The sequence below is a fragment of the Pelobates fuscus genome, chromosome 13 (assembly GCF_036172605.1).
Source record: "Pelobates fuscus isolate aPelFus1 chromosome 13, aPelFus1.pri, whole genome shotgun sequence".
NCBI classification, from domain to species: domain Eukaryota; kingdom Metazoa; phylum Chordata; class Amphibia; order Anura; family Pelobatidae; genus Pelobates; species Pelobates fuscus.
Window position 1 is genome coordinate 46,461,931 of NC_086329.1, and position 15,843 is coordinate 46,477,773.

The 15,843-nt window shown below is 38.2% G+C and overlaps 1 protein-coding gene across 1 annotated transcript in view; it reads right to left on the bottom strand.

The window, feature by feature from the left end:
• Nucleotides 1-2,132: 2,132 nt before the first annotated feature.
• FLRT2 (fibronectin leucine rich transmembrane protein 2) overlaps nt 2,133-15,843 on the bottom strand; it is a 62,681-nt gene continuing 48,970 nt past the window's right edge. Inside the window, exon 2 of the mRNA XM_063440193.1 lies at nt 2,133-5,908. Coding sequence (XP_063296263.1) covers nt 3,459-5,450 — 1,992 coding nt within the window. The 5' untranslated portion in view covers nt 5,451-5,908 and the 3' untranslated portion in view covers nt 2,133-3,458. The remainder of the gene's footprint in view (nt 5,909-15,843) is intronic.

The following is a 15,843-nucleotide window of genomic DNA, read 5'->3' on the forward strand; positions in this document are numbered from 1 at the left end:
AAGGGATGATGCAAGAATGCCCGCATGGTTTTAAAGACCACTATGATTTTTATTGGAATTTTGATAATATATGCCTGCTAACATAACTGCAGTAAAATATAAAATGCCCAAATCTCGTACTAGATTTTATATTTCTCTAAAGTTCCATTATCTGTTTCTTTGATCCTCGCTGGCATGACACATTGGTTTGTCAAGTTCTGCACCTGAATGGTAAGAAAACGTAACCTTTATTAATTTCTTTACTTAAAGATAGTGGTCTGTTATGTTGGTTTTGTTGGCAATCAATCCATATGCATCAAAAAAGGAATGCTCTATGGGATTGGAGATGTGCTGGGTGATATGACATTATCTTTCATTATATAAGAGTTGCCGTATAAGTCTCTTGAAATATATATATATATATATATTTTTTTTATTGGACTAACAAAGTTGTAATGATGAGCTTTCAGGCGTTCTTCCCTCATAACACGTCTAAAACATTTTTGTAGGTGGGACATACTTGGCCTGTTTTTTTCTGGACTGCTTTTGGTTGGAACGGTCTTTGGTGTTAATGGCCGAGTTTGCTCTTTAATAGAACAAATACGTTAAAATGTGTTACCTGACATGTAAACTGAGTTATCTATTACAGCCGAGCCTTTAACCCTCTGCTTTGTCTTATAAAAATGCATTTTGCATATGCTTTTTAATGCAGCCTTGTTTGTATTGCTTTTTCAAAAATGTAATTCGGCAAAAGGGAAAAGAAAAGTGATCTAGAACATTCTTTGATATACTTTTTGATATCAGAGTAGTATGGCAATTCTGATCTTCAGAAAATAAACCAATGTGATTCACTAAAGCTGAAATGTACTCCAGATTAGCAAAAGTAGGATTTGCAAACCTGATATTTATCAAAGGGTGACGTGAAACAATCCAGTATAATAAATATTCAAAATCTAAACTTTGTATGGGGTTCATACCTATACTTGCTTTTCTGTGTTAATTTGTATTTGTTTTTACCAAACACCTGGAGCATGATCAAATTAAATCTGTTCCACAAGAAGCATTTTTTTTTTTCAAAATAAATTCACTTTCTTTTTTGCAATACAAGCAACTGAAATCTGTAGTGTTTGGTCATTGGCTATTCAAGCCGACAGCTGGGAAAATGCTTCCAGCAATAAATAGAAATGTAAGGAGGTCTTTGGATATCTTATTAACCAAAAACGATATGGAGGTATGATACTTCACATCACTGATAGACAGTGCTCTATTAATAACAATGTGGTTTGATTTATTGTATTCATTATTTAGGTACATGCTGCCTGTGCCGCACAGGAAAATGTCATATCTTAATCATTCCCAGTAGTCCATTATTTTCGAGCTATGATATGTTTATCTAATTATCTCTATTTATTTAGTTGATTAATTTTGTTCCATTTGTCTAAATATACATAGGGATTAAGGAGAAAGCGCAAGTAACATTTTCTTTTCTTTGGTTTTTACTATATACTGGGGCTGATGTGTATTGTAGTCCTTGCTGCTGGCCCAGCAGTAATGGGAGAAAGCGCAGGACTTCTCTTTTTGTATTTGGAACTGACCGGTCTGTAAATTCTAAACCTGATTCCTACATTCACTTCTGATTTACAGCAATCGGAGCCACCAGGAGTGTCTAAAATGATAAAATACAGGACTCATTCATGTTCAAGCTGAAGCTTTCTAAATTCAGTGACTGATAATTGTTGTTGTTGTTTTTTTTTAATCTATAAAATTGGCTCCTTATGCCTCACAGATTTAGCCTAGCTCATGAATCCCGATTTTTCCATCTTCGTACCCAATGAATAGCTTTAAAAAAAAAAGCAAAATACTGCATATAAAACTTAAAAACATACCAAACTAAATGCACTTTTTTTCTCCATTTGAAATATTTAAGGACATACAATTCGAAGAAAGTAAACCTCTTTAGCCCTTGCATTATTGAACTTGGGAATATCTGACGCATTTCGCTTGACATTTACAAGAGTGGTTTATGTGCTGGAGTGCCAGAAACCTCAAAGATATTTTATTAATGAGTCTGTAAACAATTATTAGAATACCGGGGACTGAACATATTAGACCTACTGATTTTGAAAAATTATATATAAAAAAAATAATAATAATTATGTGGAAAAACATACTTTTATTTAATTTACATAAAGTCAAAAATAACGTTTAGCAAAAATATATGGAGTCACCTTGGTTTGTATACAATAGAATGGGAAGTTGTGTAAATAAGTGCAAACTGAATTCTAATACTGTATGACTATTCGTTAATGTTCACCGATATAGATTTTGCCCAAACTGCAACGTGAAAACAGTGGAATGGGGCTGTAGGGGCATTCAGTAAAATTCCAGCTGTACTTCCAAATTCTTCAGTCTTCACAATAGATAATGGTACCAGATTCAGTCAAGCATTTACCAAATTGGCTAGATAAGTACAGTAAAAAAAATTATATTTTTACAGACTGGTGGCCCGATATGACACGTACACCAATTTGGCACATTTCCACAGGAGACATAGCATGTACAGTAGATGCATTATCGTCCTTTTGGTGGACAGCTGCCTAAAAGAAAATAATCTATATTTTTTTGGATAATCTACCTTTTTAAGTCAACAAGCAATCTAAAAAAAATAATAATACATAAACCGTATGACTAAATATCGGCCAGCAACGGTACGCAGTCGGTCTATTATATTTAGATGATAGTAATTGTTGTAACTCTGTCTGAAAATTCTGTTTCAAACAGGCATCCGTTAATGACCATCGGCGTCTGTTTTGATCACAAAACTTTTTATGATAGTGTAATTAAAGGTGGCACAGTCGATACTTGTTCCTCCTGTTAATGGACTCTGACTATCATGATCATCTGCTAGCCACTTGCTGTGTTCTTGACTATCATTTGTGCTCCTTTAATGGCTCTACAGATTTAACCTGCCCAGGTCAAAGGGAAAACCAGAAAATTTGGAGAAGCTTACAATAAATCTATTTGTTAACATCCTATTGTTTTTATACCAAATTGTTATTTACACAATAGAATTATGTGTGAACATCAGTATCTATTGGTGAGGGTAATTAGCACATTATCATATGCAGGCAACAAAAAAGAAAACACAAGGGATTCCTTCTTATCATGGCAAAAAAGGGTTATTATTGATCAACCCTGTACAGTACTTTAGCATTTTTTTTTAAAGATTTAAAAAGCAAAGAGTTACAAAACTGTTTGCAATGAACTGGAAATAGAAAAGATAGCGCATTTTTTTTTTTGCTAGTTTTCTTTTTTTCTTAAATTCCATTATATAGTACACAGTATAAATTACAGAGAATTATGATGCACAAATGCATCTGCCTAACATTTATCAAATGTATTTTTGTGTCTTTGTTTCGTTTTTGCAAAGTCTGTCCTTATTCGGCCGAATGGCACATCTCCCCGAAGGTTGGACATTATCACGTGTGGCAGTGTTCCAAGTCTGGAACGCTGCTATTGTTGCAGTACCTCAGGTTGTTGGGGATGTGACAATCTGTATAGCCGATGCCCCCATTTGGGGCATAAATCGGCTGCAGTCTGAAACCTCCTTTAAGGAGCTGGTCATTGTTTAAGGAGACTATCTGGAAGCTAGTTTCCGTCATCTCCAGAATGGAGTTGTCCTTCTTGGTACCTGCTTCACAGTAGTCATCTTTCCTACGCCCTCTGTTATATTTCCATTTCTGAGATGAGTAGCGACCCTTCTTGTGCATGTGCCAGCAGAAGATGCTGAGGAGGACAACAAGTACAATAATGACAGCACCCCCAATTAACCCTGCCAGCAGAAATGGGGAGCCCATGCCCTGTGTTGTTGGTTGCTCATGACTGGAGGGACTGTTACTACCATTATTTAAGGAAGAGGCCTTTGTGGTAGCCTCTGAACACACAGTCTCTTCACCTGCTCGATAGTTATTAAAATCGTCCAGTTGAACCAAGCATATCCTATATGTAGACTTGGGCTCTAAATTTAAAAGAGTCAAATGCTGTTTCTCCCCACTAACTATCCGTTCATGGACAATACCCTCAACCAAGCTGTGTCCCATTTTAACCCACGTAAGCTTGTAGGACATCACTGAAATAACAGATAACCAGCTCACTTGAATACAGGTGTCATTTACAAAATGAACGAAAAGTTGAAATTTCTCTCTCATTGGTGGGGTGACTTTATCTATGATGACCACTATGTCAGGCACAGTAACAGGTAGGGATGGAGTGGGTGTTGGAATTGTTGTTACTTCTGTTGGTGTTGGGACAAACAGAGTAGGGAGAAATGTGGTAGGGGCTTCCGTAGTAGGAGCCTGGGTAATGGGAGGCAAGATTGACGTAGTTGTTGGACAAGATAAGAGATTCACATTGAGTTCCCTCACGGCCATTCCTCGGAAGTGCTCTGGTGCCAGGCACATAAAAGCCCGTACATTGATTGCTGCAGGTAACGATTTGAGCCACTCTGTAACCCATCTGATGCTGCAATCACAAAACCAAGGATTATTTCGTGCAGTTAATTGCTTTAGGTTGGATAGATTATCAAAAACTCCTTTTGTCAACATTTGAAGACGGTTGTTTGAAATATCCAATCTCTCGAGCTTGTGCAGATTGGCAAAGGCTGACACTGGTATGTGGTTGATTTGGTTGTCCTGAAGATTTAGCTTTACCAAAAATGTGCCCTGGAGATCAGTAGGAGGACTGGTGAGAGAATTCCGTACCATTGAGAACTCCTTGAGTTTAGGTAGATGGCTAAATGTACCATCAGCAATCCCTTTGTTGGTGAGAAGATTGCCATCTAAAATTAAGCGTTCTAAATTAGTAAGATTTTGGAAGGCTTGGTCTGAAATGGTGGCGATGCGGTTTTCATCCAACCTCAATTCTTGCAGACATAAAGGAAGCCCTACTGGTACGCTGCTCAAGTGGTTTTTGGACAGGAACAGTAATTTCAGGCTAATGGCTTCCCGAAATGCACCGTCCTCCACCCCAACTGTTGAAATAGAGTTGTCATCTAAGTGAAGTTCCTCCAACTTCAATAGCTGTGCTAACGCTACCCTTGATATAGTCTGAATATTGTTTTCTTGGAGGTGAAGAACTTTGATATTTTTTGGAAGGTTCATGGGAAACTCATCCAATTGGTTGCCATACAGGTAAACTGTGTGCACTGACTGGACATTGTGCAGTTCTGCAGGGAACCCAGCATTATTAATTTGGTTATTGTGGAGGTAAAGTACAGTAACACCCTCCGGTATTCCAAGAGGCACTGAGGTCAAACTCCGTTCATTGCAGTAGACAAAGTTCCGATCACAGCGACACACGCTGGGACATGAAAGTGACTGGGATATTTGCATGGAAAATCCAATCAAAAAGATCAACCAAGTTTTTAAAAATGACACCCAGTCCTTGGGCCACAATAGTGTCCAAAGGCCCATTTCTGGTTTATAAAAAATGAAAGGCCCTTGTTAAAATGAGAGGAGCGAAAGGAATCTGGGAATGCAAACCTCAGCATTTAATGTGCTTTTGTCCAGCCATCTAGCATATAGCAAGCTTTTCACAAATAAAGGTAAATTAGGCCTCTGAAATTAAATGGAGATGTGATAGTCTTATAGGATAGTATTGCACACTCTTTTTTTGTTTTGGGTACAATCCATATAATTTGTCAAAAAAACAATAGATATCGTATTTTTCTCTGAAACAAAAACTGAAAATGTGAAAGTTTGTGGGAGAGGTAAAATTAAAATCCAGATATTCTCAGCGTGCTATGTAGGTCTTGCGTAGCCAGGGGAGAAGCTCCTTGTTAATTGTGTCTTCCCTCACTTAAGAGTCTTCACTTCTTCTCTAAATTCATATGATCTTCACCTCATCCGTTCCATTTTTTCCAGTAAGCGGCCTGCAGAAAGATAGAAATGATCATTAATAGACATGAAGATTTAGGTTCAATACAGACAAAAAACAACCCATTAAGGAACTGGACTATCCGCTACAGTTAGACACTTAAAACAACAATCAGGGTTATTTACTGAAGTGAGAATTGTCATGAATTCAGGGTGAAATTAAACTGAAATTAATTTTTTCATAGAATCACATAGCAAAAGGGGAAACGTGTTAAATTAGAATTTTATTTTTCCTTTTTCCCGTTGAGCAATTTTGACCTTCAATGTGAAATTCACTTGACTTCCTGACAATTGGCATCTTGGTAAATAACCCTACAATATTCTGAGAAGGAGATGTAAAGAAGACTCGACTATATATGAACATGCATAAATGGGGGCCAATTTATACAATAAATATCTATATATACTTGTAGAGTCTTTCTTTGTGTTTTTACATGAATGATGTTCATACAGTTGCAGTAAAAGGCTATAGAAAATGATACGGACCATACATGTTATAAATGAGTTATATGGCACATATACACAGTATTAGTACAGGTCACACATCATGAAGTGGTTCACGATGTTCTGTTCACGTCACCAAGAAACATGAATTCTCTAGTACATTTATTTGGTGAAGGAGTTCAGTTAACTTACTGCACCAATTGTGCAATCTTAACTGTAAACACTGCTTTTAATGTTATTTTGGGGGGGGGGGGGGGGGCATAAAACTCCAATGTGTTTAAATTTCATACAAAGAGAAGATCTTTTTTTTATTTTTTTTTATTTTTATTTTTTAACAATTTATTTTATTTTTCTTTCACTGCAGAACATATTAGGATTCCAAAAATACATTCTCTTCAATACACCATGCAAAATTAAATATGCAAATCGGAAATGGGCATTTGTATAGACTTAATTCAGGTCCCATTCCATTATCCACTTGACTATACAACACAACATGTCAAATACCTTTTTACAAATAACAGCAATATAATATTTATTTTAATCAAACCATCAGAAGTAAACTATGCTTGCAATTCCATTAATGATCACACTGGGCATCTAGAAAGACCTACTTAGGACTTCAGGAGGATTTGGTCATATCCTTTCTATGACGCTTCTATAGAATGATTATGATTAACCACTTTTGAGTAGTGGTAGTATGTAGTAGTTGTTTAACACACTATGTCACATATTCTTTTGTTTGGTTGAGTTAGTATTGGACTGTGTCACAGACTATCCTAGGACAGGGGTGCCAAAAAGGTAGATCCCCCGATGTTTCAAAATGACAGCTTCCATGATGCTTTTTCCATTAAAGCTTTCTTAACACATGCAACGCATTATGGGAGTTGCAGTTCTCGAACATCTGGGGATCTACCTTTTGAGCACCCCTGTTCTAGGACGAACACTGCTAATTGGCCATTAACATAGTTAGTAAGGAAGGGGTTAAAGGACCACTATAGTGCCATGAAAACAAACTTGCTTTCTTGGCTCTATAGGGTCTTTGGGTCCCCCCCACCCTCTGGGTCCCACTCCCGCCGGGCTCTAGGGGGAGGAAGGGGCTCCCTCGGCGCTGGGGACTCTCCTCCCTCTTTCAACGCCATCCACCGAATGCATGCGCGGCAAGAGCTGCACGTATTCAATCAGTCCATAGGAAAGCATTTCCCAATGCTTTCCTATGGATGCTGGAAACTTCTCACTGTGAAAATCATAGTGAGAAGTGCGGAAGCACCACTAGCGGGTGTCAACCACTAGAGGCTGGATTAACCCTATAGTAAAGATAGCAGTTTCTCTGAAACTGCTATGTTTACAGCTGCAGGGTTAATCCTAGATGGACCTGGCACCCAGACCACTTAATTGAGCTGAAGTGGTCTGGGTGCCTGTAGTGGTCCTTTAATTAATTGTATCCCATGCTATAAAATGAAAGTATAAAATCTCAAACTTTTTTTTTTTTTTTTTTAATTTAAAACTGGCGTTAAAGATTTATATTTTTTTCTCAAAACTATTTGCTGCTTAGAAATTATATATATATATATATCTGCTTAAATTATAAATGGTGGTTTCACAGACGGTGCCCTCTCTAATTTACACATTAGTGACTTGCCAGAGAAGGATACTTTTTAAAAGGCTACAAAGACAGGGATGGAAATAAAGAGATGTTGAACACGGGGTCCAAACATGGTATGATTGCTTCCGGGAGAGACTAGAGGGATTTTAAGTACATGAAGTCTTTTGTAGAATTTGTTTTAGGAGAGGAGAGAATAGGGTGCATTCATACCAAATCAAACAAACAGCCCCCATTTAAGTGATGTCCTGCAAATGATCTGGAAGGCTGCACAGATTAGAGAGCCGCTTCTTGCACACTAGTCCTTGTGGCTCCAGGTCCCTGCCGATGACAGAAGGCTGCTCTCAGTCTTTTGCCTGCGCAAAATAAATAATTCATCTGCCGTATTTTTTCTTTTTTTTTTTCTTTAAGAATGCTGAGAATGCCAAGAGGGAACAGGAATAACCTATATTTCGAGTGTCAACTGTAAAACAGTCTTTTAAGGTATCCATCCGTAAAAAAATAACTTACTGGCAAATAGATACTCGCACAATGACAAGACGCTTTCAACAAATTTCCGTCAGCTCAACCTGATTTTGGGCTGATTTATTTATTGATTTGGCGTGGGAGGAAGCTTTGGACAAAAAATAGCTTTATGTCACAAATTACATCTCTTTTCTAACATACATCTACTGGTAAAAAGAAATGCACTACTACACTACCATAATTAACAATTTTAATGCCAATGCGTGTGCACCAAATTGCTTTAATCCATTTAAATGGGGAGCGTCTGTACCAAAATCACTTTCTGTTATTAAAAGGATTTTGGGTTGTATATATTGGCCCTGCAGCCTTGGAAATGAAAACTGTATAGTTTCTGAAAAAACTTTTTATAGTTTCCACTGGGGTCTTTGGTCTAACATCAATTCGGTCATTAAAGGACCACTCTAGGCACCCAGACCACTTCAGTTTAATGAAGTGGTCTGGGTGCCAGGTCCAGCTAGTGTTAACCCATTTTTTTTTATAAACATAGCAGTTTCAGAGAAACTGCTATGTTTATAAATGGGTTAATCCAGCCCTCAAAGCCTCTAGTGGCTGTCTCATTGACAGCCGCTAGAGGCGCTTGCGTGATTCTCACTGTGAAAATCACAGTGAGAGCACGCAAGCGTCCATAGGAAAGCATTAATAATGCTTTCCTATGAGACCGGCTGAATGTGCGCGCAGCTCTTGCCGCGCGTGCGCATTCAGCCGAATGGGAGGAAAGGAGGAGGATCGGAGGAGGAGAGCTCCCCGCCCGGCGCTGGAGAAAGGTACGTTTTAACCCCTTTCCTCTCCCCAGAGCCCGGCGGGAGAGGGTCCCTGAGGGTGGTGGCACCCTCAGGGCACTAAAGTGCCAGGAAAATGAGTGTGGTCCTTTAAAGCTATTGTGTGTCAGGTCATTGTGTGTATCTATTGGTGGATTCCAACAATTTCCACACATTTGCCATATATCCTCTATTCTTCTCCGGAAACATCTGGCTCAAAAAAATTTAAAACATATATACAACGCATCTAACTAAACCTGTAACAAAACGTACTTCATTCTGTAACTATGTACAAAAGCTCAGCACCCTCTGCTGGCCTGTACAAAAAATACACTCATAAATCACAAATTATGTTGCACCTCCACCGAGAAGCAAAATAATGTAAAGTTTCTCCAGTGGACACCAGAAATATATGTCACCCGTCACAAAGGTTGCCAAAGGTTATCTACACATGCGGCAACGATCAATACACCAAAAAGCAATAAAACTTAAATTTAGCCTAATCCAAACATTCACTTAACTCATTGCCTGTTATTGCTTAATATGTACTCCCAGGCAGGACCTGATTTAAATGTCAGGTGCCTGTAGGCACAAACTTCTGGCCCCCACCCAAAAAAAAGCAGATAAAGTATAATTAATTTATGACCTGTAAATTGCAGGCCTAAAAATTATATATTCATATTTGACAACTGCATATGTATAAATGTATGTGCGTATTCCTGCTGTGCTTGTAATGCATTGTGGTTAAATCTGTGAGTACAGTAAGATTATGCAGCATTGCAAATGCATGCAGGATGAAAGATAATGTTAGAATTGGTTAGGGTAAAGCGTGTTAAGGTTAGACAGGGGTTAATGTCAATAATATTGCATATGGTGTTCAGTGTTAAAAAGATAGACAGCTTGAGAAGGGCTGAAGTTGTAGTATAAAGGCTGTTTAGGACTAGAGCTGGGTTGAATTTAGTATGGGGTGCATACGGTAGTTTAGATTTTACGAGGAGTTAAACATAGGATTATGGTAAAACATAGGTTGAGGCTCTGAGTGCTGGAGTATGTAGGGTTATTGGCAAAGCACTGACCCTCCTATGACTTGTGTAGACCAGTCACATTAATGATATTAGAAATGCAGGAGTGGCTATAGCATTGTGCATCACTCAGAACTTCCCCTGCTCCTTAATGCAAGGCACTTCTTGTGTGAGAGGCTCTTAGTGGTCAGATGGGAAGTGATCTCTTCTACTTCCTGTCCAACCTCACACACAGACACTGAATGAGCTGGGACAGCACTGCGTTTTACACCCACTACACCTGTTCATGCAGTTCTGCTATTAAGGCTGACTGAGCTACAGAGGACACTGGCCAAGGCTGCCATCAGCCTATTTAAGCTAAAAAAGGCACATTATAAATGCTGAATGCAGGTGCCCCCTAGTGGTCAGCTGCCTTCAGGCAGGCATCTATTCTGCCTAATGGAAACATTGTCTTGCTCCCAAAGCTGCTGAGGGCACTTAAGACCTTTGGTTATAAATGTTATTACTATCCAACTTAATGGCATTTATCGTATTGACCTTGGAAGGATGAAAGGCTGGGTTAACCTTGTCAGGAATTAGTAATGTGGCTCTTAGAAAAAAGAATTGGACACCTATCCACTGAGCTATCTCCTCAGCATGCTGTATAGACAATAATTGCACTCCGTTCACACACACAACACAGAAAATATGGTTTTAGATGTAAATAATGAGAGATTACGGCGGTTCCAAATGTCTGACTGAGCAACACAAACGTTCTATTGACATTATTTTTTATTTCCAGCTTTCTCCATACCCATCATGCAATTTGTTCCCCCTGTCAAAGACACATTTATTTAGCATCAAAACCAAAGCATGCTGCATAAATATCTTCGAATAAATTGTGGTTTTAGATTTATCTAGCTGGTAAAATGAGAAAAAGCGTCTTTTGCTACTTAGAAATGGAGGAATTAGCTAGCCCTGCGTGGTCACATGACACTCAGGAATCAAGAACAGCTTGGCTCCAATTATTGCAGATGACGTGAGGGGGCATAAAAAGATCTCCTAACTGGATTATGGCTCTAACTCCATTCTGACTGTCACAGTTTATCCTTCTTAATGCACTGAGGTTTTGTCTCTGTCGTGCTGCCTTGGATGTGATGTTTTTTAGCCTGGCAGTGTGAAGTGAATCTCAATGGGTCTGCCACAATCCACAACAGATGTTCTCGTTGCCTGTCACGTGGGGTTAACTCTAACCCAGCTGGAGGGGGCATGCAACCTATTATTTTCTGAATGCCCTGCTTACAGCGAGTGGGGGGAGAGGAGAGATTTATCCTGCATGTAAATTGAAATCAGGCATTCATGTATAGTCAGCACGGAACATCAATAACAAATTGCAGGTGACGGCAAAGGTTTACCAAGTGTCAAAAACAAAATTCCAATTCTCGTTATTTGAAAAAGAACTAGAACACGTTTTGTAGCTGGCTTTCCTTTCCTTCTACTTCTGCCTGGAGGTGGCATTCTGTATCCACTACTTTTTAAATTTTCTATTTTAAAACAAATATATCCTTACGTATGTTTTGAGCTGTACAAGTTAGGAACAGAATAAAATAAATCCTGTTTTTGGTATAGTGACAGTAACGTTCTGGCTGTTTGACAAATTGCATTCAATCTGAAAGTGCATTTTTTTTTTGTTTGTGGACAGGAGGGGTGAACAAAGGAAAGTGAATTCTAGATGGGATTGACTGAAGCTGATTGTTTTTTATTTATTTATAGAATATACTGAACAATGTATTAACCTCTAAATGCCTGAACGTATCACGTTAACTCTCAACGTCAAAGAATGAAAAGCACACTTTGCCAGCTCTAAAACGGTTAACGGATTACATAATATTCTTTTAAATTCGGATACAGTATTTGGATGAAAGAAAATAAGAATAATTTTATTTATACAAAATAAAGCTTCAAATCACCTAAACTAGTGGAACGCTGGCCTCTGGCTAAACACTGGCTATAAATCTAGCTTTTCCAGACAGTATTCGACATGCACACAATTGCTGCTTGTGCAAAATAAAATCTAGCTGTGAGTATCCAATCTCCGTTAACTGTCTAAGACTGGAGATGAAAAAGGACCACAGAATTCTGACAATTCTCTCAAAAAGCCTTTATATTCCTGATGTAACGATAGGATCCTATTATTAATTTTAGATATATCTCCTTTACATATATTTGCTGGTAGATTTTGGTTGCCTCAAATATAAAATCCAGATGGAACAGTTAGAAATGTCATTTTAAACAGTGTTATAAAGGCACTTCAAGCACCATAAACACTACTGACCACCGTAGTGGTTATGGTGCCCTGGTGCCATCCCATTGTAAGTAGTCAATTATGGAAGTCTGACAACTTATCTGGGTCTGGCCGAGGGATTTGGCCACATACTCTGCATTAAGTCTTCTCCTTTAGGAAAATCTCACTACCGAGCTGTGGTGGTTATGGTATTGTGAATGCTCTTTCATTAGTTTTTAAGATGCTTGTTTATATGGGTATATTGGCCGATCAATTGTTTATGGCTAGATAAAAAGCTCTGATTCTGAAAAAAAAATTATCCCATGTGCCTGAAGTACAAGGTTGTTGTTTTTGTCTCCTTAAATTAAATAATTTTATCAATATAATTTCAGCTTGGTTGTCCGCTTATCGCAAATCCCTCTTTAGTGAATACACATTTATATGTAAAATTGTGAATTTCAAAAACGTATCCATGTCTGTTTCATTTCCAGTTTAGATATTTTGGTCTAAAATTTGAAATTCACTGTAAATTTCTGGCATGGAATTGCCAATTAATAAAACAACAAAGATGTACTTTGAAGCATTGTCCAGATTGAATTCAGTCTAAAATATGTAAATATCATCAATCTGTTTTGCAATTTTTGTTTCCATAATATTTTGTAATCACTTCTCCTTCACAAGAGTAAGAGAGACCAAAAGTAGAGAGAGAAAAAAATGTATAGAGCAGGAAAGCATACCTCCAACCTTCGTGTCCCGAAAAGCAGGATGCCAGTGGGAGGGGGTTCAAGAGGGTGGACCAATCACATCACTTGCTCAACCCAAAAGGAGCAAACCCACCCAAAAGGGGGAGGGACACACATATAACTGTCAGGACAGCCTGGTGTGAATGCATGAAACCTTTGGCATCTTTTGAAAATTGTCATCTTTGAATTCTGCATACTACAGGGCAGCCCTTTTCATTTTCTGCCCATCGATACGTGTACGTGATCTGTGTCCCTGAAAGCAAGATGGATATGGTAACTCTACCCAAATCCATGGTGAGCAACTGTCTTACACATCAATAAACTAAGAGGAAATCTCTTGCAAACACATATAAATGGCGCTTAGTGAAGGCTTATTAATGAATTTAATGTTTGTCACTGGAGATTAAAAAACCATGGTAAAGATCAGAAAAGGTAGTTAACTGTCTAACAATAGAACGTGACCTAATGTTCAGTTGCCTCGAAACATCACACATTTCTGCCTCTGAAATATAACCGTATAATGGAAACACATGTAGATTGGCTTTTTAATAGTAGTTTACTACATTGGATGAGAATTTAAGTTGTAGGGTAGTCCATTGAAGTTGAAACTGGAGAGGGTGCCTACCATTGCTGTTGTGATTACACTTTTTCACTTTCTAACACGTGTTAAGAGCTGTGCTGAGATTCATGGCAGAAGCTTAGAATGCCCAGAATTCGCTCTGGGAATCGAGGTCAGGAATGATGGTAACACGTCTACCACTAGAACCTCAAACCTCACCAGACCCAGCACACGATAAGGGACAGATTAGCGAAACTTGGCTGTGGTTTCAGCTACAGATTCGTAAAACTTTTTCAACTCTCCAACCTCAAACTGAAGGACAGTCCCAGCATCACTTAATAAACCGATCACATAAAAATTCCAAGTCCGGAGACAGTGGTTTTGGTGATCGAAACAAACCAGTTCCCGTAAACCTTTTTTTTCTCATCTCTAGAATGGAATCTTGACATACTGCTTGCTCTCTAGAACAAAGTGCATATCATAACAAAGCACTTTGGATCATATCTTGTTACATTGTATCTGTCATTGAACTAGTTATTGTCACTCAACACAATGGACTTTGTAATGATCCTGTCATTCCCATCCCCCCCCCCCCCCCCCGCTCGCCTCCCCACCCCTAAAAAAAAAAGTTATTTTTGAACACATTTATACATTTTCCATACTCCAGGGTGAGGAGTCAGAAAGGCAGGTCTCACAATGTAACATAGTTACTGTTGTATATTTCCTGATTAAAAAAAAAAAGAAGATATTTCTTGCAATTAATAACTAATATAAATACCAATTAAAAGGGCATGGACACATTTTTCTCCAACTCCCATTCGCCAAATTGTTTTCTTTATAAACCATTTGGAATATAATCCATATAACCTTTCAGTTGTTAAATCCTATCACAGCAATATTGTATCTATTTATGTCCGATTTAAGTACAATATTTTTTATCAGGCAAACCTAATTCTTGCCTGTAACCTTGTCAGCCCTGGATAAGCAAGTAATACGGCAAAATGCAAAAAATGTTTTGTTGTTTCAACTGTTTAAAGAAATGTGGACATGGAAGGTTTTTGTTTTATGGATTTTCATTGTATTTTTTTTATTTATTTTTTTGACATAATCAATGTTTTGTCAAGGGCAGCGTGCACCTTTTTAAAGTGGTAAACATAGTGGTCATGACTTTAGATCGTGATTCAAATGGAAACAGAAGACCTTGATAATTCCATAATTATAATGTTCTTCTAGACACACACTGGGTATGAGCAGCAAAGGCCCAGGGATGGCAAAACGATGTGCACGATACAAGCTTAAGCAAAGAAAATAGCAGTAGATGCTCGTGGAGGAGAGGAAAAGCTATGAACATTGCAGATTGTTCCGAGAAGGCCTGGTGCCAAGAACAGGTTTTCCAGTCAGCGACATTCAGACATTTAAACCAGTCCCAGAAAACAAGAGTTATTTATGTTGGTTTAATTTTAAAGTTCAAGCATCCTTTATAGTACATTGATAATGTTCCCAGTCTATTACGTAATGCTAATTCTGCAATTGACTCCACTGTTAATAACATCCTGAGTTTCGGCAATAAGGCAGCGAACATCTTTGAGAACTTATCTCCAATTCAGTTTTGGCCAAATACAGACTGATCGGTTTATTTATTAAGAAAGAACATATTCTGGAGTACATGGGATTTTCAGAAACTCAGCTGTAGTTGTCTAGATTTTGCAATTTACCACAGTCTACTCTTAGATTCCCTATGCAATCTGACCTAAGATTATTGGACAAAAAAATGGTAAAATTTAGACCTCATGACCAAGACACAGTTTGTGTTTTGTCAGTATTTGCATTGGAATGTAGAAAGAGAAATACATATATCTTGGACCGTCGGTGGGCCATGATGAATAGTTTGGGAACCACTGCTCTAAATATCTGGGTTCACTGGCAATGTCTGAATTAGGCAAGCACGCCTAATGGGGTGGGTTTGCCCACTGAATAGGTATGTCAGTCTGGTGTCGACAGTAGACTATACAGA